This window comes from Leucoraja erinacea, chromosome 22, assembly GCF_028641065.1.
Source record: "Leucoraja erinacea ecotype New England chromosome 22, Leri_hhj_1, whole genome shotgun sequence".
NCBI lineage: Eukaryota > Metazoa > Chordata > Chondrichthyes > Rajiformes > Rajidae > Leucoraja > Leucoraja erinaceus.
Window position 1 is genome coordinate 31,354,759 of NC_073398.1, and position 23,869 is coordinate 31,378,627.

General features: G+C 40.9%; 1 protein-coding gene across 1 annotated transcript in view; it reads right to left on the reverse strand.

The window, feature by feature from the left end:
* Positions 1-23,869, reverse strand: part of mkln1 (muskelin 1, intracellular mediator containing kelch motifs) — an 89,245-nt gene that overhangs the window by 11,222 nt on the left and 54,154 nt on the right. The window contains 4 exon segments of the mRNA XM_055653393.1: positions 1,183-1,330; positions 7,208-7,337; positions 10,880-11,101; positions 11,455-11,667. Coding sequence (XP_055509368.1) covers positions 1,183-1,330; positions 7,208-7,337; positions 10,880-11,101; positions 11,455-11,667 — 713 coding nt within the window.

Genomic DNA, 23,869 nt, shown 5'->3' on the forward strand with positions numbered 1-23,869 from the left:
CTATTGAGGTGTAAAAAATCATGAGAGGAATAGATCACATAGATGATCAGAGTCTCATGCCCAGAGTAGGTGAATTAAGGACCAGAGAATATATAGGTTTAAGGTGAAGGGGAAAAGATTTATCAGGAATCTGAGGGGTAACTTTTTCACACAATGGGTGGTGGGTGTATGGAACAAGCTGCCAGAGGAGTAGTTGAGACTATCCCAACATTTATGAAGCAATTTGACAGATACGTGGATAGGACAGGTTTGGAGGGATAAGGACCAAACACAAGCAGGTGGGGTAGTGTAGCTGGGACATGTTGGTCGGTGTGGGCAAGTTGGGTTGAAGAGTCTGTTTCCACAATGTATCATTCCATGACTATGACTTGCAAACTATAACTGGTACTCTATACAGTCTCTGCTTTCTTCTTGCCCTTCAATAAATAGGGTATAAAAGGCCAAGTCATCTCAAAATACCAATTCTGCCAGCAAAACTGTAATACAGCCACCTCATGTTTTACATGGAGATTATTTCTTGAAAAGCAGCGCTTTATTCAAAAATGTATAAATTAAACATAGAGGCAACTATGCTGCTAGGTGTAAATTTGTGTTATTCAAAAAATATGGCCTTGGTATTAAATGAATAAGCTCATTATTTTTAAAATACATAATCAAACATGTGCAAAACGCTAGGTGCCTATACCATAGTACTATACATCTATTCTGGAATTATAAATTCAAATATTTCAACTTATCAGCTTGCATTTCAGAAAATTATCAATGCCACTGCCAAAAGATGATACAAAACAAATGGAAGCTAAGACAGTGATTCAGACAAAATATTTCCAATTAGGCAAATTCTGAGATCAATAAAGGCTATTACCCTATCCACACACAATCCAGAGACTACCAAACTTGAGATATTGCAAAGAAGAGGGTTTTTTTGATTAAGAAAAGAGAAGTGGACATATTGAAACTAATAAATCAAAAATGTACAAGCATATTTTAACCCACCTCCCCCGACTCAAAAATGACTTGGTTGGAATGACAACGTACATGTGTACTTATAATTACTGCAGGTTTCCGGAATACAAGTGCTGTGAACAAAAATATTCCCCTTGCATATCAAACAATAAAGCTATCACGATTCACCAATGACTAGAGCATTTATTATGTGTGGTCAGGTACGGCTTTTCTTACCAGCTGTTTCGGGCAATGTCATAAATCCAAAAGGAATTGCGAACATTCTCGTCCCGCTTATCCTTGTCTTTACTGAGGCCTGACAGGACATGAATCTCATTCAGCTCCGGGTCGATTGTAGCCCTCTGCGTGAAACCTGTCATTGGAACTAAGGAGCACAACCACTCAGGAAACAATTTTTATTTTTTATTTTTTTTAAACAATATTTTAAAATACAATTATTTTAAAAGGTTACAAAATGCCACCAATTGTAAAACGAGGAAACAAGGAACTGCAGGTGCTGGTTTGCACACAAGGACATAGAGTGCTCTGGAGTAACTCAGAGAGTCAGGCAGCATCTCTCTAGAACATGAATAGTCAAGTCAAGTAGCATTTATTTATATAGCACATTTAAAAAACAACTCTCGTTGGCCAAAGTGCTTTACATTTGTTATAAGAATAGTATAAACAAACAAACTAACTACGTTTCGGGTCGAGACCCTTCTTCAAACGTTTTTTTTAATTAAAAAAAGGTGCGGTCTCAGTTAAGGTCGATTGATCTAAATCCGAAAGAGGGAGGTCTGAGGGAGGTCTGGGGGGGGGGGGGGGGGGGGGGGGGGGGGGGGGGGGGGGGGGGGGGGGGGATAGTGCAAACATGACATGGTGAAGGTTGGGATGAGAGGGGGCAGAGGGGTGGATGGAGGCACGGGGAGGTACTGTGGTGGGATGCTGGGGCTAAAAGATGATTACAAAATGAGCGTTAGTTTTGTACGGATACTTAAATCTACAATATTAATCTGGTGATTAATTCAATGCCAGTTAATAATGTATGCCTAAGATATAATGTTTTACTTTCACCAACCGAATCATGAGCACAAACATATTTTAACATGTCAAAGGATAGATAATACTTATCAGCTTCATGTTATATCCGCCTGTGAGAACAAACGGTGCAATGACACTGCAAAAGCAACAAGATCCTGCGGGCAACCTGAATATTGATCCAAGATCTAAATTATACCTCGTATTTTCACAGGTGACATTTTGATGAAATATAGAGTTGGTGGGTTAAGAGTTGTCGGGAGTGGGAGATGAAGACAAACAAAAATAGAAAAGAAACAGTTGTCTCTCTCACGCCATCTGCTCTGGTTGTCCCTCTCAACAGTTGTATAGGGCCCTAGTGAGCCCACACCTAGAGTATTGTGTGCAGTTTTGATCTCCAAACTTGAGGAAGGAAATTCTTGCTATTGAGGGAGTGCAGCGTACGTTCACAAGGTTAATTCCTGGGATGGTGGGACTATCATATGTGGATAGAATGGAACTCTGGAATTTAGAAGGATGAGAGGAGTCTTATTGAAATATACAAGATTATTAAGGGATTGTACACGTTAGAGGCAGGAAACTTGTTCCCGATGTTGGGGGAGTCCAGAACCAGGGGCCACAGTTTAAGAATAAGCGGTAGGCCATTTAGAACAGAGATGAAGAAAAACTTTTTCACCCAGAGAGTAGTGAATCTGTGGAAATCTCTGCCAGCAGTAGAGGCCAATTCTCTGGATGCTTTCAAGGGATAGTTAAATAGAACTCTTAAAGATAGGTCAGGGGAGAAGGCAGGAATGTGGTACTTTCGGATTGTGGATGAACAGCCATGATCGCAGTGAATGGTGGTGCTGGCTCGAAAGGCCTAGTCCTGCACCTATTGTCTAATTCTGATTGCTTTTCCAATCAGACTGCCATTTCTATTCAAAACCAGCATTTATATCCTAACCAACATCAATGGGCATATGTGCTTAATATTGCTCAAATACATTCTGCATACCAGAGGCTTACAATATTTACACATTAAACTTGAACATGCAGTGAAGTAACAAAACAAAAACTGTCAAAAACACCAAAGAGGTTTCATAATCCTTTGTATAAAATGAAATTTCAAGCCACTTTGTTGGTATATTCATCTTCATTCAGCAGATCCGGCTGTACTCTGAGAGGTGGTTAGGATATGAAAAATATTCTACCAAGAGAAAGAAAGATATATAATGCTGGAATCATGAAATTTAAGGCTGGATTAACTGCCTATTTGAAATGATGAATTCAACTCTGACTTAGAAAGGTTTTAATGTGCCTAGTCAGAAGACAAGGTGCTGAGGAAAAGTTATCAACCCAAGATGTTGAATGTTTCCGCCCTCACACACATGCTACATGATGAACAGCGCACTCACACTTCTGTCTTTATGTTGGAAGATGTTTCAAGCCTGCCTCATGCTTCACTGAATCAGTGCTGGAAGCTGAAAGCAGAGGGGCCAGAGCAGAATTCAGATTTGAAGAGACAGGCATCTGCAAAGGATCCAAGAAACGCAAGGTGTTCCATCAAATCGTCACCGAAATTGCAGTTGATTATCCCATTGCTGAGAAATCCACATCATAAGACAAATTGGGAAATTATAGGCCAGTGAGCTTTACATCAGGAGTAGGAAAATTATTAGCGAAGAATCTCATGGATAGGATTTATTAGCATCGGGAAAGGACTTAGATAAACTTGAAATAGACTTAACAGGGACAGTCAGTGTGGTTCAGGAAGGAGGGGGACGATGAAGGAGATGTGCAGGACTATTTTTTTTAAACATAGTCGTATGCACCTGGAACGTGACGCCGGTGATGTTGGTGGAAGCAGATATGATAGTTGTATTTAAAAAGGTTTTAGAATAAATATGCAGGGAATGGAGGGATATTGATCATGTGCAACCAATGAATCACAATGTGCTTTAACAAGTGTCATAGAGTTATACAACACGGAAACAGGCCTTTCGGCCCAACTTGCCCCATCTATACCAGTCCCACCTGCCCATATTTGGTCCATATCCCCTGAAACCTTTCCTATCCATGAACCTGTGAAAATGTCTTTTAAATGTTATAGTACTTGCCTAAACTACCTCCTCTGGCAGCTCATTCCATAGACCCACCCAAATGTAAACAAATCCCACAGAATAGTGATTACGTCTGATGAAGCTCATTATACAGCACTCAGCCAAAACCCAAAGGAAAGACAAAAAAAACAAACAGCAGGATGAACTTGATGAGTCAGGCAGTATTTGTGGAAAGAAAAGAATAGACGGCATTTTGGGTCAGGAATCTGCATCGGAATGTCCCTGGCTCGATGCAGGGTCCTGACCCAAAATGTTGCTGCTGGACCACTCAATCCTCCAGCAATTTGGTTTATGCTCCAGATTCCAGAATCTGCAGTCTCTTATATACACAATATGAAGAAAAGGGTTGATTTTTTTTAACATTGTTGCACAACGGAATTGTGTGCAGGGTGGCATATGGTTTTGTGTGTCACAACAGGGTACTGCACTTCAAAGCAATTCACTGCACGCAAAGTGCTTTGGGACTCGGCTGTGATAAAACTGCTACACAAAATCAGAATCTTTGAATTGAGCAAAAGATTTCGATTTGTGACTCGAGTTATTGTAAACATACAATCTTTGAAAGTGATCTTTGCCAGAAGAACATCTGCCCTGCAAGACGACATCTATTAACAATACCAAAATTGCTACCACTCCTTTCAGTCTGGCTTATTTGTAACTACAATTCTACATAAGGATCATTGGCAGGATCATATTTCCATATGCCAGAAATACATATGCAAGGTACAAACTTTTTAAAATGAACACAAACTAGGATGTTGATAGCCAAAATAATTAACGTATAACCAACAAATTACTATTAGTTTTAGGCTTATTATTGTCATGTGTACCAAGGTGCAGTGACAAGCTTTGTTTTGCATGCTATCCAAACAGATCAGATAATTCGATACATGCATACAATCAAGTCAAACTCAAGTACAATAGGTAGAGCAAAGAGGAAGATACAGAATATAGTTCTCGGCATAGCAGCGCACCAGTTCCAATATCCGCAATGTGGTTGAGGTGAATCGGACAGTATCTTAGCGTACGGAAGGACCATTCCAAAGCCATTTAGCAGAGGGGAAGAAGCTGTCCCCGAGTCTGCTGGTGTGTGCATTCAAGCTTTTGCCCAACAGGATCAGGAAGAAGAAGGGATGACCGGGGCAATACAATTCCTAGAATTAGGAATGTAAATAATATTTTAATTCTTAATGTAGCAGGTTCAAGCACAGCAAAAGTCAGACTTGGAGAAACAAGGAACTGCAGATGCTGGTTTACAAAAAAAAAGACACAAAGTGCGAGGGTAACTCAGCAGGTCAGGCAGCATCTCTGGAGAATGTGGATAGGTGAGGTTTCTGATCAGGGCCCTTGGACTTACTTTAATACGTGCAGTTCTTTCCTCCACAGAATAATAAAGGAAGTGTTTTGACAGTTTCAACAATAACCTAACTCGAGTGCTTTATGTCACACGTAGTACATGGACCTATACTTTACACTCCCATTATCAGCTCACATCCAGCCTCAAGTTGCCAGCTAAGCTAACAAGGTTGAAGTGTTAAAAAAATGGGATAGATCAAAAGAAATCCAGGAGTCTAACTTATGCTACAATTTCTGAGGAATCTACATTCTGAAAGAAGTGTTAGAAATTGTAAATGTCAGGGCTATAATAGTTGCAGGGGCAATCAAAGTTGTCAAAAGACCATTCCTTGTCTAACCATGTGGTCTTGCACTATAATCAGCACTCAAGCCTTAAACCAGAACTAGGGGTCACAGTTTAAGGATAAGTGGGAAGTCTTTTAAGACCGAGATGAGAAAGTGGTGAATCTGTGGAATTCTCTGCCACAGAAGGTAGTTGAGGCCAGTTCATTGGCTATATTTAAGAGGGAGTTAGATGTGGCCCTTGTGGCTAAAGGGATCAGGGGGTATGGAGAGAAGGCAGGGATGGGATACCGAGTTGGATGATCAGCCATGATCATATCGAATGGCGGTGCAGGCTCCAAGGGCCGAATGGCCTACTCCTGCATCTATTTTCTATGTTTCTATGTTTCTAAACCATAATGAAGACTGGGTAAAAGCAAAATACACAATATGTCTCTCTTCAGTTGAGCTTTTTCCACAATCTCAGTACAAATGAGAATAATAAGCCAATATCAAATTCATCTTTAAAAGTACTTTCACATGAGATAGTTTTAACAATCTCGCTTCCTGGGAAAGTCCAGAAGCACTCCCAGTGCCATATAGTCAGCAATTCATTATTCAAGAGACTGAAGGTTAAAATGAATTTGGTGAACACCATGCTGCTCAAACTAGTATTAAGGCAAAGTTGAGTTCACTGCATGCAATTGCCTCGGCTCTAAAACCTGAAGTTTAATAAAGTTGATCACAACTAGAACAGGAAAGTTGGCGTTGCTGCTTTTCTCTCTGACCTTCTGCATCCTCAATATGACAAAGAAAATCTGATTGAGCAGCAATGAGTTCAATCAAAGTAATTGCATTGGCAATTACTGGAGAAAGGATTAGTCTTCCATCTTCTTTCATGGTTGAAGGCCAAACTTCCACATTGTACCAATCATCGACGACCTGGCCCGTGGTTTATTAAATCAGACTGAATTGCATTTCTAGATATTATTCTTACCTCTGAGCCAGATGGCTCTGGATTCAAGACACACTCCAACAATTTGAGCGAAAGAGTCTCACAATTAAGAAGAACTGCATTGTCAAAGGTGCAAAATTTCCAATGAGCTGTTCAACTGCAATCATCTGAAGAGCAAGTGTAATTCCCATGACATCGTTCAGATGGTGTGTGTGTGTGTGTGTGTGTGTGTGTGTGTGTGTGTGTGTGTGTGTGTGTGTGTGTGTGTGTGTGTGTGTGTGTGTGTGTGTGTGTGTGTGTGTGTGTGTGTGTGTGTGTGTGTGTGTATCCATCAACCCACATTACAAAAACAAATCTGCCATGACTTAACACTTTGTGGGAACTTGAAGTAAATAAATTGGAAGGCGCATTTCTTACAATTGGCTATATTGCAAAAAGCTTTGGAATATTGTTAAAGGCAATATATAATAAGTAAGTTCTTCTCTTTCTCAGTTTATTATCATCGGCAACCCACGGTTATATGGCATGTGGGGAATGCAGACCTATGTCTTACCCATACCAGAGTCCTTCTTTGTCCCGTCTGATATTATTTCCATGTGGTCGTGGTCCACATCGTAACTGAAGAAATCATTCAAATACGTTTTTGACCTCTGCCCACCAAAAACATAAAGGCACCGATTTTTCTGAAACAGAAAATTGAATTTTCTTTTATAAAAACAAGATCAATTAGAACAGGTGCACAGTGTTGAAGTTGAAATTCCCATCTTGGTAACGTTCTTCAATATTCAAAATTCTCAGGCCAAGTTCTAATCACTGTTTGGACGCCCATTATAGCACAGATCAAAAGACAGATTGATGGGACACAGATGTACACTGAAATGATCTTCTCTCGAAAGAAAATAAAGCTAAAATACTGGAGAATTGTACATCTGCACTTCAAATCTTGCCCTCTCCTAGGGCAATTTTCTGGTACATGCCTGTCAAAATCCCTACCTTTTCCTCGCTGTTTCCTTTCATTTCAAGACATCAAATGGTCTGCTCAAAAAATATATTAATAGAATTCTCCTAGGGTATGCGCTGAGGCACACCACTGCCTTAAGGTGGCACTACTCTCTCTTTTTAAGTATTTGGGCTGCTTATATTCTCCATGGCGAGAAGTCATGAATTCCTGGATTTTAGCTCAGCAAGGCAAATATACATCCAAGTCAGGATTATATGTAGCAGAGCAGAGTCTGAAGCTGAACAACAGCAAGTTCAGCCATTTGCAGCATTAGGTACCTGATCCTGCCGCCATAACAGATGGACTGAAATGCCGCAGTTAATCACAGGCATCGATTCAGCTGTACACTAGGTGACATGACATGCATCCCACCACATCACTAACCAGAATTGGTCAAGAGCAGCGGCAGAGTGATTAGGACAAAAGTAATTCACTGGAGAACATGTTTCATAATCTCTCTGACGGTGACGGAGCTGGTTCAAACAGGTTTCTTAGCAGAGATGCCTTCCAACAAGTCAATAAGCAAAGTTAATTATAGTCATAGATTTACTCAGCACAGAAACAGGTCCATCGGCCCAACAACCATGCCTACCAAGATATCCATCCGAGCTAGTCCCATTTGCCTGCATTAGGTCAGTATCCCGCCAAGCCTCTTCTATACCATGTATCTGTTCAAATGTATTTTAAACATTGTAATTGTACCCTCCTCCACAGCTTCCTCTGGCAGTTTGTTCCATATAACCACCAGAAAATGCTGGCCTTCAGGTTTCTATTATATCTTTCTTTTCTAACCTCTATTCCATGCTCTTCAAATTTAGACTCCCCTATCCTGGGAAAAATATTCTGATCATTCAACTTATCCATGTCCCTCATGGTTTTATAAACCTGTACCTCCACCCTCAACCTCCAAGGCTCAAGGGAAAAAGTCCCAGTTTATCTGCTCGCCCCAATAACTCAAACCTCCAGTTCTAGTAGCATCCTTATGAAATGTTTCAATACCCTTTGCAGCTGAATGACATCCTCCAACAAGATCATGGGGGACCCCTTCCACCCCAGCAACAGACTGTTCCAGCTGCTACGGTCAGGCAAACGCCTCCGTTGCCATGCTGTGAAAACAGAGAGGATGAGAAGGAGTTTCTTCACAGAGGCCATTAGGACTGTAAACTCCTATCTCACCAGGGCCTAACTTTACTGTACCAATTTACTGTTGTGTGGTGTCTTTTTAAAATTGCTGTTTTTCTTCTTCTTCTTTTTTCTCCCACAAATGTGTAATTACTGATTCTGATCCATTCTGGGTTTTTTTTTTTTATATGCACAATCCACAAGCATTACCACTTCTCATTTCACTGCACATCTCGTATGCGTATGTGACAAATAAACTTGACTTGACCCTGTAACTGGGCAACCAGAATCATTGTCAGTGCTCCGTGAGGTTTCACTGACAACTAGTACAGTTGCAATGTGACATCCCAACTCCTGTGCTCTGACCATGAAGGCAAGCATGCCAGTCGCCTTCTTCACCACCTTATCCACCCATGCCGTTACTTTCAGGCAACAAAGTCCCTGCACCTCTAGGCGTCTCTGTTGTACAACGCTGTCCAGAGTCTTACCGTTTACTGTGCAAGTCCTGCCCCGGTTTAACTTACCAAAATGCAACACCTTGCACTTGGACAAATTAAATTCCATCTGTTATTCCTTGGCCCACTCCTCCAGTTCATCTAGATCCTGTTGTAATTATACTGATAGCACTGAGGATTGGGAAGTTGGACTGGAGTTTATCACATTAGTTTTGCGATAATAATGTTACCTCTTGAGAGAAAAAAATGTATAATTACATGTTTTATCCCCTCTGAGATAAAGGGAAATGAACGTGATGAACCAGTTGATTGGGTCAAGGATGCCAAACCGTGACCTCTAACGATGATATCCTACAGCTATGTCAAGCAGCCTCAAAAACCCGTATTCATTCCATAGATTACCCTTGCGCAATAAGGTGCAGTTGCCAATTACCGACATTACGTTACAAATACATTTCCATAACAATGGACTGAAGCAAGCTGTTTATTCCCGTTTGTTAGTAACAAATATTCAATCTTCCAGTAAAGCCTTCTGCCACATATGCAAAATTAAAACAAAACTTCTCTGCATCATCACATCCCTGCAAAACCACATATTCTTTGATTTTGTTAAATCTATTATCACTGCCTTGTATACCTTAAGTCTTCAAAACCCTCCGTGGTACTGGATGACGGATTTTAGTGCATGCACAAGATATAGTTGGGGAATAATTTTGGCACCAGCTTGGAATTATTTGTGAAGTTACATAATAATTTCCAATGATCTGAAAACAGAATGTCAAAATTCCTTTTGAAGATTTCACTAAAATTCTCTGCATCAGACCTATACATTTCTGTTGGGCAGGTCAAACAATTTGCCAATTCTCAGTAGTTATTAAATAATTTATTTATATTGCAGCTGGTCTCTGATCTGTGTACAATATTACTACAATGCAAGGTTCATATCAGCTTGTCCCTATTTACATAGGCAATGTTTGAAAATTAAACACTAGTTCCATAGATTTTCAACCAACCTCAACTTTTCTAGCCGAAGGGGGTTTTAACAACTTTGGTAATCATTCGATGGTGCCCCCCCATTTCAGGACCTTGGGGATGATGGTACCAAGGAACATAAAAAGACTCCACATTTACATGCGGGATCATAGACTATTCCTGAACTCTTGCTAATCGGTGATGTGCTCGGGTATAGCAATACTCTACTGGTCTGCTTGTAGGAAAATAATTTCACTGTGCTTTTGCACGTCGCACATATGACAATAAAACCACCTTTGAACCACTGAACCACTTCATTTTCAATACTGATAATTATTCCATAGCCTTCTCGTACCTCTCTCACTCAGATTGAGCTACTCTCCCTAGCTCTGTCATGCATCATTTCAAATAGATTTTACTTCCATAGCTACATGGATGATACCTGGAAAATAGTTATCCACTAAAAACAAATGCATTCATGGGCCATCACTGTCAGCGATACTGCTAATTACTAATTGGCAAGATAAAGCTATTGAGAACCAAGTAGTTATTTCAGATATTAAGAGAATGTTTAAATGTAAGTGCACATACTCAATAACATTCGTCAAGATAATAGCACTCCATACCCCTTGTAATGAAACACTATACAAACTTAACAGAACATTCAAATACTCACAGTATGGAAGAGCATGCAGTGCCCAATCCGAGACTGCACATCTTCAGGTCCAGCATTGCAAGAGTCTTCTCGAAGTAGCTTCCAAGTGTTAGAGAGACAATGATAAGCAAAGAGTCCACTGAACTGTGGTTCGTTAGCTCGAGTGTCGTCAACATTTCCATTGCAGGTTAATATCCTTCCACCAAATGTGTAAATCATGTGCTTTTCAGAATCCATACACATCTAAGAGAAATAAATTTATTTTGAAGTTAGCTTTATGGCAATAAAAAAATATCAAATGGGAATCAAAACAGGGGAAACTGTACATTGTTTTAACCTGCCTATGCAGAAGGAACGCCACAACATCAGTTTAAGATTTTAAGGAGTACAGAAATGAAAATTGCCATTTTGAACTACAGCAACCATACGTTTTTGATCAGAAACAGCAAATATTACTTGTTTGTTTTCAATTTATATGCATTTGACGATACTTTTGCAAGAAAATTTAAAGTAGAAAAGGCCCTTGGACAAACACGTTACAGAAATTGGGTAACAGTTGCTCAAGACCAGAGTTTCGGGGGACAAGTGCATCTTACCTGATGATCAAACACCAACTTTGGTCCACCATCATTTGCTGTGTCTTCACTTAACAATGACCATTCATTGGTATCTATATCATAGCGATAGAAGTCACTCTTCAGAGACTTGCTATTCCTCACAGAAGAATCCAAATAACGCCCTAGTGTATATATCTGTCTCCGAGTTGTGTCAATACACATCTTGTGGCAAGATCGAGCACTTGGACCACTCTGGAAGGAAAACAAGTTACAGTGGATAATTACAAAATGTCGTTTTGTAACACAAACATGAAAATGGGCGCACATGTGCCCATTGGTCTCCATTTTGGTCTCCAAATCTGAGGAAGGACATTATTGCCATAGAGGGAGTGCAGAGACGGTTCACCAGACTGATTCCTGGGATGTCAGGACTGTCTCATGAAGAAAGACTGGATAGACTTGGTTTATACTCTCTAGAATTTAGAAGATTGAGAGGGGATCTTATAGAAACTTACAAAATTCTTAAGGGGTGGACAGGCTAGATGCAGGAAGATTGTTCCCGATGTTAGGGAAGTCCAGGACAAGGGGTCACAGCTTAAGGATAAAGGGGAAATCCTTTAAAACCGAGTTGAGAATAACTTTTTTTTTCACGCAGAGAGTGGTGAATCTCTGGAACTCTCTGACACAGAGGGTAGTTGAGGCCAGTTCATTGGCTATATTTAAGAGGGAGTTAGATGTGGCCCTTGGGGCTAAGGGGATCAGGGTGTATGGAGAGAAGGCAGGTACGGGATACTGAGTTGGATGATCAGCCATGATCATATTGAATGGCGGTGCAGGCTCGAAGGGCCGAATGGCCTACTCCTGCACCTAATTTCTATGTTTCTATGTTTCTATTGTGTATACTGCATAATGGATGGCCTCCATTTCAAGCTGATTTGTAATCCTTTCATAAATGCAGAAGTGGTAGTATTGGTTTTGGGTGTGGGTGAGAGGTGGGGGGGGGGGGGGGGGGGGGCAACAGAAAACCATCTTGTGACTAAGAATGTAGGACAAAAATCACATACTAATTTCCCAGCACATATTATGATGACAGAATTTTATAGACAGAACAAAAGGTTTCTTGAGTATAAATGGAGGAGCAATTCTAATGACAAACCAAGGGAATATAATTCTTCAATAGAATACAAAAAACTGGTAAGCAAATAACATTTAATGGCAAAACTGCATAAGTGTTGTATTTCAATGGTAAGAAACAATATTAACTTCAGGGCACAAATCAAAAGGGTACAGGAGAAGAAGAGATTGGAGGGTACAAATAAATAAATCACAAAGTGATGAGGCAGGTTGGTAAAGAAAAGCATATGGACCCTGGACTTCACAATTAATGGCATAAAGTGCAAGAGTAATGAAGCCTAGAGCCTTTATAAAACATCTGTTCAGCCACAACTGAGTTATCGTGTCTCATTCTACGCACCGCCTTTGAGGAATGATGCAACGGCTCGGAAGTGCATTGGAGATTTAATTTCTAATTCAGATTAGTTTATTGCAGGTGCAGCAAAATTTCTTATTGCAGAGGCTCAGAGTAAACAGTATACGTGGTAATGATAAATGCAACAATAAACGGCAAATAGCAAAATGGTGCAAAGATTTTAGGCAATCTGAGGTAGTGCAATAAAAAGCTAAAGTGCCAAAGAGGAATAAACAAATAATGTAGAGTTAAGAGTACATGGCAGCCCCTCCAGGAAGAGAGTGTGAAAGAGATATTTGGTTCAGGAGCCCGATAGCTTTGGGGTAGAGTCTAGGGTCTGAAGAAGGGTTCTGACCCGATATGTCGCCAATCCACGTTCTCCTGGGATACTGCTTGACCCGGCGATTTACTCCAGCACTTTCTGCCCTAATTCATTCTGGGTGTCCAAGCTTTCTCGCTCCTGTACCTTCTCCCAAAAGGTGGGAGAGAGAACTTGGAAAAGCCAAGGTGGCAAGCATCTTTGATGATACTTCCAGCCTTCCTGATGCAACACACCAGGAAGATGGGATTGGAATAGAAGGAAATGACAAGCTGATGACAGACTGGGCCGTGCTCACTGTTCTCTTAGCAGAACGACTGCAGAAAGAAGGGCCATGCATGCATGATTGGCGAAGATAGTATTTTTCTTCTTGGAACAGAGGAGGTTGAGAAGAAACCTTATAGAAATGTTAAAAATCACAAAAGGTCAAGACAGCAGATAGAATGAACCTATTTCCATCGGCTGAAGACAAAGCTGGTTTGAGTCATAATGCACTGTCAGGAATAGTAGTGGAAATAGAGTCAGTGCGTTAATCAAATGGAAGCTGGACAAGTACTCGAGCAGAATCTACACCCAATTAAAGACTATTGTATGGAATCTCACCACTGAACTACTCAATGTATGACGGCTATTTGCAAGATCAACCCAGCTAGTCCGACTCCTATTCCTCTGCTTTGCTCAATCTTCTCATTCAATTTTTGTATTTATTCCATAAAATGATGGGGAACAGGACAAACTGCTTTGCTCTTGCATGGAGCTCGAGTGGATTCAAGAGTCCAATTAGGCTCCTTCCATTCGATAAACTGTGGTCCTGCAATGTTGGGCACAATCAAAATTCATGTTTGACAGAAGACACCTGCATATGACATGATATCATTATCTATCAAACAAGCTGCTTCCATATAAGAAATCAAACCACCACAATATGAGAGTGCAAGATGAAGTTACCCAATTCTACTGCCACACAATTTTGAACACATGATTTAAGATAAAGCCATGAGCGTTTTCTGAAGAAGTCTACACGATCGTGCAACAGCTTGATTTATTATAACTCAGTGTTAGCATTGCACTGTTTACAACCTTGCTTTAGTGTTCAATTTCAAGGTCCAATTTCATAAAAGTTAGCCTCCGTATTCAGTGAAGTGCTGCATAAAAGCTGCACTGCATTAGATACTGCTCTAATTGAAAGGTTAAGTGTTGGATTTGTTATGTCGACAAATAGTCTCTTGAACTTCTACAGATGTACGGTAGAGAACATATTGACTAGTTGCATCACAGCCTGGTTTGGCAACTTGAACACCCAGGAACAAAGGCGATAATAATAATCTTATTTATAATAATCTTATTTATATAGCACATTTTTAGTCAACTTGCATTGACCCCAAAGTGCTTCACATAATTACATTACATTTACACAGAGGCAAAGGTGGGTGAAGTGTCTTGCCCCAGGGACACAACGACAGTATGCACTCCAAGCGGGATTCGAACCGGCTACCTTCCGGTCGCCAGCCGAACACTTAGCCCATTGTGCCATCTGTCATCCCACATGACAAAAAGCAATGAACGCTGCCCAGTCCATCATGGGTACTGACTATCCCACCATCAAAGGGATCTATAAGATGTATTTTCTCAAAGAGGTAGCCAGCATCAGAGGCCTACACCAACCCGGCCACGCTCTCACTTCACTCCTGCATCAGGAAGAAGGCAGAGGAGTCTGAAAACTGTAGCATCCAGGTTCAGGAACCGTTTCTTCCCAACAACCATCAGGCTATTGATCACTACGAACTCCAACTAAACTCCAAACTACTAACTGTCTGGGCCACACTACTTTGGGCTGCTTTCTTTGGTTTATACACTATATTTTTTTCTTGTTTTTAAAAAATATATTTTTGTTTATTATATTACCTATTGAGTACTATGATTACAACCTGTTGCGCTGTAGCAATAATTTCATTGTTCTATTTCAAGATGTATGACATAAAGCTCACTTGACTTGATGGGAAAAGATTGTAGAGCAGTAACATGCAAGAATAAAATGAACTGCTTTAAAACATTTTTCAAATTCCAATACGACAAACATGTCATTTAACCAAACAAAAAGTTTCAACTACAAATTCTTCTGGTGCAGTTTCAGGTGAGATTCTAGAAGATGCAGCAAGAACTCAGTTATTTAACTGCGTGGGAAGGAACTGCAGATGTTGATCTATACCGAAGATGGACACAAAATGCTTGAGTAACTCAGCGGGTCAGGCAGCATCTCTGGAGAAAAGGAATAGGTGATGTTTCGGGCCGAAACCCTTCTGAGAAAGTTACTCCAGCATCTTGTGACAATCTTCAGATGTTTTGCCGACAGTGAATTTACGGGCAAAAAGGAAGGTGTTCAGTAATTTTGGTATGCTGAAGACAACGCCTATTTTTTATTTAATGCGATACAAGGACAGTGGTGAGAGTTCAATTCATTTTCCATTGAGCACTATGAATTATTTGCCTTGATGCACATTTCTCCCTCAACGAAGCTACATAAAGAAACTCAAGGACATTTGACACCGACACATCATTGGATGTGGGAGTAAATCAGAGCATCAGTTGAAACAAGCAGTCAGAGAGAATGTGCAAATTCCACACAGACACCACTCGCTCACTTTCAATTATTTGAATGCACACATTTCAGTTGCATCAACAAGAACTGCAATTAAGAGCACAACCCATTTTGAATAAAATGTTAAACCAATGTCATTTCAAGTTGTTTCTGCTCTGGTTGAGGATTCTCCAGCACCAAGCAACTGGGAACTTCAAAGTATAAATCCCCCTCAAATCCAGGTCAACAATGATGCAATTATAAATGAAATGCAGTTATTAATTCCAACAGATATTTAAACAGATTGAACTAAAATACCAAGTGGTAGGAGGAGTCACTGTGGGGGATGTTTATGTTAAAATGTATTTTGTGTGTTCTGTTCCTTTTTTATTGGTATGACTGTATGGCAAATCAAATTCCTCGTATATTGCAAAACATACTTGGCTAATATACTATTATTATGATTATTATTATGAATATGAAATATAGCGAAGGATACAATGACAAGGCAACAAGGTGGTCACAGCAGTTAGCTGTGCTGCCAAACAGCTCCAAGTACCCGGTTTGATTCTGATCTTGAGGGATGTCACTGTGGGGATTGCACGTTCTTCCTGCGACTTTGCTGCTTTCCACTAGTGCGCTGATTTACTGCCATATCTAAAGATGTGCTGGCAGGTTAAGTAGCTACTTAATGTAGATGAGCGGTGAGAGAAGCAACGGGGAGTTGATAAACATAGGAGAGAAAAAGTGCAAAGGACACAGGGAATTAAGGCAAAGAGGAATAGAATTGTTGAGCAGCCTCAATTCGACTCTCATCCTGTGAAGAAGTGTCTCAACCCAAAATGTCACCCATTCATTCTCTCCAATGATGCTGCCTGACCCACTGAGTTACTCCAGCAATTTGTGTCTGTCCTTGGTGTAAACCAGCATCTGCAGTTCCTTCCTACACATAGAATTGATGAGGTTATTTTACTGTGAGTTAACAGTGTCAAAATGCTTCCTGTGCAATGGGAAGTTCAGCTCACACAAAATGAAAAACAGCAAAAATACAACAGGCCTGGAGCTCTACTGGACAATGCAGAGTGAAAATAAAACACTACAGGGGGTATAGAAGGGATGCAAAAAGGACATGTCTCACCCAAGACTAAAAAAGTTCCTTATCAAATTGTCCTGAAGGAACAAGTATTTGGAGATGTAAATAAAACGATGAAACCTCATCAGAAAGTCAGAAGCACGGACAATGCATTTCTACTTCAGTACCTGAGTGAAAGGCGAGTCCAACAGTTGCCCAGTTCTGACAGGGGCAGAGTCCAGTGGGGACACCACTCAAACGAGGGAGGGGATATCACCCCAGGGGGCCTCATGAGTGTGCAAAGGTATGTTGTATCGTTTAAAGATAGGTGGAACACTGCCAAGTATGACACTAATGTGTGTTTCGACGCTGAGAATGTCCGAGGAGATTGCATATATTTTATTCAGAATAAAGTTTATTTTGGGGGAACAAATAACTCGAGAGATAACAGAACAAACTAGAAGGCAACTTTTTTTTTTTTTTTTGCTCAGATGGAACCAGGATCCACGTCATTATGTTTTGTGCAGGGTTGACAAATCCATTTCCAAGAAAGTCAAAGTACATTTTCAGAGAAAAATATCAAAAGCTGCACAAAAATTGAAACTGATTAATTTCTGAAATACATGCCATGTGCCCCGCTGATAGACATGTCTGAGCACTTAGTATTTAAAAAAAAAAATTGCTGGAAATAATCAGATCAGACAATATCCACAGAGAGAGAAAAACGCTAATGCTGTGTCAAGGCTCTTTTACATTTGGACGATATAGCATATTTGTTTTTCTTCAAAGGAGCAATCAATTCCACAGCGTTAAAAGCAAGCAAGGAGCACTTCCATGTCCTCCCAGCATGAGACAGAAGTAAACATTTTATATAACCATGCAGCCTCTTAGTGGCAAACATGGCTTTACAGTTGAATGGGACACTGAACAACCAACTGTTAGAAATTATTGTAATTGTCTCTCGCACAACCACATCAATCTCCAAAGGTGCATAGGGAAAATACAGCTTATTGCAACTTAACCAGTTACTAAAGAGATACTAGTCAAGAGTGTTTTATTGTATGGCCAAAACAGAACAATTAAATTCTTACTTGCAGCAGCATAACAAATATGTAAACATAGAAAAACAGACAAATACATAAACAGTATTAGTGCAAAGTAAAAAGTGATGGTCCAAGTCTAAGTAGCTTGGAGCTTATTTGAGAGATTGCATTGCTTAATAGCTTGACAGCTGCACGGAAGCTGCTGCTCCTGAATCTGGACGTTAGTTTTCAGGCTAATACCTTCTTCCCGATGGCAGGTGTGAAACTAGTGTGGCCATGGTGGTGTAGGTCTCCAATGATGCTGGCTGCCTTTTTGAGGCAGTGACGCTTGTAGATCCCTTCGATGTTGTGGATGTACGCGTGATGGACTGGGCAACGTTCACCAATTTTTATAATCTTTTTCGTTCCTGGACGTTCGAGTTGCCGAACCATGTTGTGATGCAACCAGTCTATATGCTGCCTACTGTACACCTGCAGAGTATTCGTTGACATAATAAATCTCCTCAATCCTCTAAGGAAGTAGAGGTGTTGATGGGCTTTCTTTATGATTGCATCCATGTGCTGGGTCCAGGACAGATCTTCAGAGATATGTAAAGGGTGAGCTATGAACAACAGCCTAGCGTGTGTAGACACAAAAATGCTGGAGTAACTCATCATCACGATAGGCAGCATCTCTGGATAGAAGAAATGGGTGATGTTTCAGGTCAAGACTGTACTGCTGAGTTACTCCAGCATTTTTTTGTCTATCTTTGGTGTAAACCAGCATCTGCATTTTCTTCCTACACAGCCTGACATATGGGTTTTTATTGTCCAAGTGGTCCAGTGCAGAGTGAAGAGCCAGTGATATTGCGTCCTCCGTTGACCTGTTGAGGCGGTAGGCAAATTGTTGAGGTTCTTGTTGAGGTAGGAGTTGATATGCACCATAACCAAACCTCTCAAAACATTTCATCACCAGGGATGTTAGTGCCACCAGTCGGTAGTCATTGAGGCACGTCACCTTACTCTTATTGAGTGTGATGCCCTTTTAAAGCAGGTGGGAACCTCAGACCTCAGTAGTGGGTGCATTAAGATGTCGACAAAAACTCCAGCCAGTTGGTCTGCACAAATGTTAAGAACACGACCAGGTATACCATCAGGTCCGGTCGCTTTGAGGGTTCACCCTCCTGTTGGACCTTCTGACGTCAGCCTCTGTGACTGAGAGTGTAATACCATCCGGGGCTATGGGGGGCTGGGAAGGCACAACAGAATTCCAAACAAAGCAGGCATGGGACGCATTGAGCTCATCTGGGAGTGATGCTTCGCTGTTGGTGAGCTGCCCCCTGATTTCACCTTGTTGGAAATGATGAGACGCAAACCTTGCATATCCTCAATATTCAACACAATGCTATAGCCTTGCATCTCAATACAACAAATGATAAATTTGGCTTGAACATAGAATTAGATCTCAAGCTAAATCATACATTCTCTACTTATATTTGAAAAAAATAGATATAGCTTCAGAGAGAAGTATACTTTCATGATCCCAGAACCAATAATGGTATGATCTTTTCCAACACTGGGGTCTTCTTTTATTCCCACGGCTAATCTGGGAAATGTATAGCCACATAATTCATTTTCGTGCCCAATGTTCAATCTGCTCTTCAGATATAATGAGCCAGGACAATGGGCCTTTATGGCCAAGTTGAGACTCTAACATTTTTTTAAAACTTGGACTTGAAGGATACGAGATGGCGCCTAAAACATGGCGACTTTTGTGTACGGACTCAGTGTGGTCTATTTTCTTATACTCATGTACTCAGATTGATTGTGCCTAAAGTATAGGATTGTCATGGAACTGTAGACAAAAAAAATTCATTGTACTTAAGTACACGTGTCAATAAAATACCATTTGACCATTAAACAAATTACAGTGAAGAATAGATAATTGTACCCCTGGGTTGTTTTTTTTACTCCAATGATTCAAATACACAATAGAATAATAATAATACGACCCCTAGCATTCGAGCTGGCTTAAATTCACACAGCAACAATGGACTAGATTTGTACCTTTTTATACCCATCGGTCTCTGCACAGAAAATCTTAATGCCAAAGAATAAATGCTCAAATTTGTCTCACAGCACAATTCAAGCACAGATCAGGGAATTGTAAGCAGCTACAAGGTAAATCTCCAGGCTCAAATCATCTCCCAAAACTAAATTATACACAAGTGTGGTCAATTTATTCATTTCACACAACAACCAGCCATGTGGAATTAAAAAACAAAAAAAAAAGTCAATTTTAATTTAAGAAACCAACATTGGAATGCACAAAAAAACCTTGAAATTATATTTTACACAATCTTTGGTTAGCGAAAACACAGTGGATCCAATTAAAACCTCTTGGGAACTTGTATGTAGAAAAAAAAATGCTAATCAATTTACACACAAGTAACTCCCCGAAACATCACTGCGATAATGACCAGGTCAGTTTTTGGCATATCAATTAAGGGATATACATTAGCAACTTACTGGGTACAACCCCCCAATGGTTCATCTAATTGGACAAATCAACCACCTTTGGAATCAGAGCAAGAGCATTATACAACATAGATGGGGGGGGGGGGTTAATTCAAAAATGAACTTTATTTCAAATTTAAAAAATAGATACACTGAATTTGCAAATACTCTTCCTACATTTTCATTGTGTTTACATCCATCTTAAAAAAAAAAAGACCATCCTTGCCACTTCTGTGGCCCCCTGCAGTGATATATTCTTTCCCTTATTTGAGGGGTGACCCACAGGACTCTGCCCCTCAATATTCCAGCAGCGGAAGGACCCTAGAAAGTGGTCCTCTCCGACAGAGCTTTCACATTTGCCGCACCATGCTTCAATGCCCGCAGCATGTACTCCTGCAGTCTGGAATGGGCCAGTCGGCAACATTCCCTGATGGACATCTTGCTGGAAGGCTGACAAATTTCAGGCAGACCAAGATTGTCTTTCAAATAATTGATGGTCTTCCGTCAGCGCTTGAAATTCACCACGCTGATTTTTTAATTTAACAAAAAAAAAGAACTTTATTCAACATAATAAATATATCCCAAACAAAAACTGTGCAAATAAATAGGATCTCAAATCCAATTGAAGGTGCAGAAACCATTTTCATTAACTGCTAAAACAGAAGACAGTGACCTTGTTTACAGCACTCTGGGAAGGAAAGAAAATTCACTGCCATCTTAATTGAAAGCAAGCAGGTTGCCAAAGAACAGGAAAACAATGTTTGTTTATTGTGTGCATGTGTACCCATTGAAAAACAACTATCTGGCTTAATATCACATTTTAAGACTTGGATTTGCACGTAAAGAGGTGTCAGAAGATAGGCTGTTAAATGTAATTCTTAAATGTAAATGTAACACAGCTTGTATCCCCAACCACCCTTCCGTATCGAGTTCCAGACCCCCTATCCTGTGGTGGTGGGCCTGATCTCAGACAACGACGAGAAGGCCTACCGGGAGGAGGTGGCTGATCTAGCACTCTGGTGCCAGGATAACAGCCTCCTCTTGAACATCAAAAAAACGAAGGAGCTGATCATGGACTTTAGGAGGGCACATCATCCGAGGACGTACACTCCATTGAGGATAAATGGGGATCCTGTGGATAGGGTGAACTGTTTTAAATATCTTGGAGTCCACATCTCCGAGGATATGACATGGGCATCACACGCCTCAGCACTCGTGAGTAAGGCAAGGCAGCGCCTTTACCACCTCAGGCAATTGAGGAAATTCAGAGTGTCTCCGAGGATCCTCCAGTGCTTCTACGCAGCGGCGGTGGAAAGCATCTTGTCCGGAAATATTACCATCTGGTTTGGGAATTGCTCTGCCAAGGACAAGAAGACTCTGCAGAGAGTAGTGCGTTCGGCCGAACGCACTATGGGAACTTCACTCGCCTCCCCTGCAGGAACTATACAACAGAAGGTGCAACTCCAGAGCAAATAAAATCATGGGAGACCCCTTCCACCCCTGCAACGGACTGTTCCAGCTGCTACGGTCAGGCAAACGCCTCCGTTGCCATGCGGTGAGAATGGAGAGGTTGAGAAGGAGTTTCTTCCCAGAGGCCATTCGGACTGTAAACAAACGCCTATCTCACCAGGGACTAACTCTACTGAACGTTTTTCCTTCCATTATTTATTATGTAAAAGAATATGTGTGTTATGATTGTGTTTATAATTTGTTTGGTTGTTTGTTTTTTGCACAAAAGTCCGCGAGCATTGCCACTTTCATTTCATTGCACATCTCGTATGTGTATGTGACAAATAAACTTGACTTGACTATCACTCTCAGTTCACAAAACATCCTCAATTTCCCTCTAACCTTTCTGCCAAATACCTTTAATCCATTGCCCATCTTTTAATCTACTAAGAGAATTAGATCCTTCCGATTTCCCTCGTCCAGGCCTTTCATAATTGTTATATATGCACATGAAACTTTTCTGCGGGCTACTCTGTTTCAAAGCATCCTCCTCCAGTTTATATAAAGTTTCTTGCTCATAGTTAGAGTTTCCAGTCCGATGAAACTACTTGTACGACCTCTCTAATGAAACCACATCTCTCCTGCAGTGTAGTGACCAAAAAAATGCACAGAAACCAATCTGTGGTCTAACCAAGGGCAATTTCAGTTCCAACATAACCTCGTTGCTCACATTCCATGCCTCAGCTAATAAATCAAAACCGCTTGTGTGCCTTTTTAACCACCCTACAGATTGGTGCTGCTACTTTGATGGATCTGTGAACATGCATTCTCTAGAGTATTCATTATCTAACTATTAATGCACATGATCTTGCCTTGCTGTACCTTCCCAAATGCATCACTTCACACTACTTGGGACTGAATTCCATCATCACTTCACTGTCAAATTGGTCACTCCATCAATGTACACCCTTTCTAAACCTCTCTGCTTTACAACCACAAAGCCAACTTTTATATCACAGGTCTACCACCAATTTCCCAGCAACTGGTGGTCCACCACCGCCTTTAATCCAGACAAAATGACGAGAACGCACTCAAAATCCCTCCCTCCCGGAAGTCCCCCTGAAAATGTGTCGCCCAGCACCAAATCTCCACCTTCTGCACTGATCGGCGGGTCGAATTGGCCCCCTGCGGCCGGGGCTCGGGACCTCCAGCCCGGCCAGAGCCAGCAGATCCATTCCAATTGCCGACTTCAGCGGCCGACTAACCGGTGGGCAGGGTAGTCAGACCATTCCGGTCCCTTTCCACTCCTCACCGAGGCCATGCCTTCTTATGGTCCAGCAAAACAAATAATTCAGAAAGGCTCTGGAACCAACCAATCATTGGTGGACCCGTTTGTGCAATTCTCCATCATAACTCCTAAGTTTGTCTAATAAATACTTAAAGCAGCAAGGGATTGAATACCAAATTTTGTAGAATGACAAAAGAAAGCCTTCGAGACACAAAATACTGACACGGTTGCTCTTTGATTCCATTAACCAATTGAGTTTAAGATTCAAATTCCCCACTTCCTTGGAAACCATGGACTGTTTTTTGACCAGCCCATGGCGGGGGGCAATATTGGCTCTCCACATTACCTCAAAAAAGATTGTCAAATTATTCAACTTGACTCATCCTTAATTCTAAAGTTTATAATGCCCCTTAGAATTGGCTAGCCTCTAATTATTAAAATTGCTATTCTCCCTCCATCTCTTTTTAATTAATTGTGCAAGTTTAGTAGTCTTCCGACTCATTGCCACTCTAATAGCCAGCGCAGATTAGAAATGAAGGTCAGAACCTGCACAATTCCATCCTTGCTTCGTTTAATAAGCTAGGAGACATTTTGTCTCTCCCCAAATCATCGGGACCTTTCCTCAGACTGATTCAATTGGTTAAGTTACTCCAGAGCTGTGTGTCGTTTCACTTTAAAACTAGGCTCAGTCACCGTGGTGCTCCCTCCCCTCTATACCTGCCATCACCTCCAAGGTGGAGT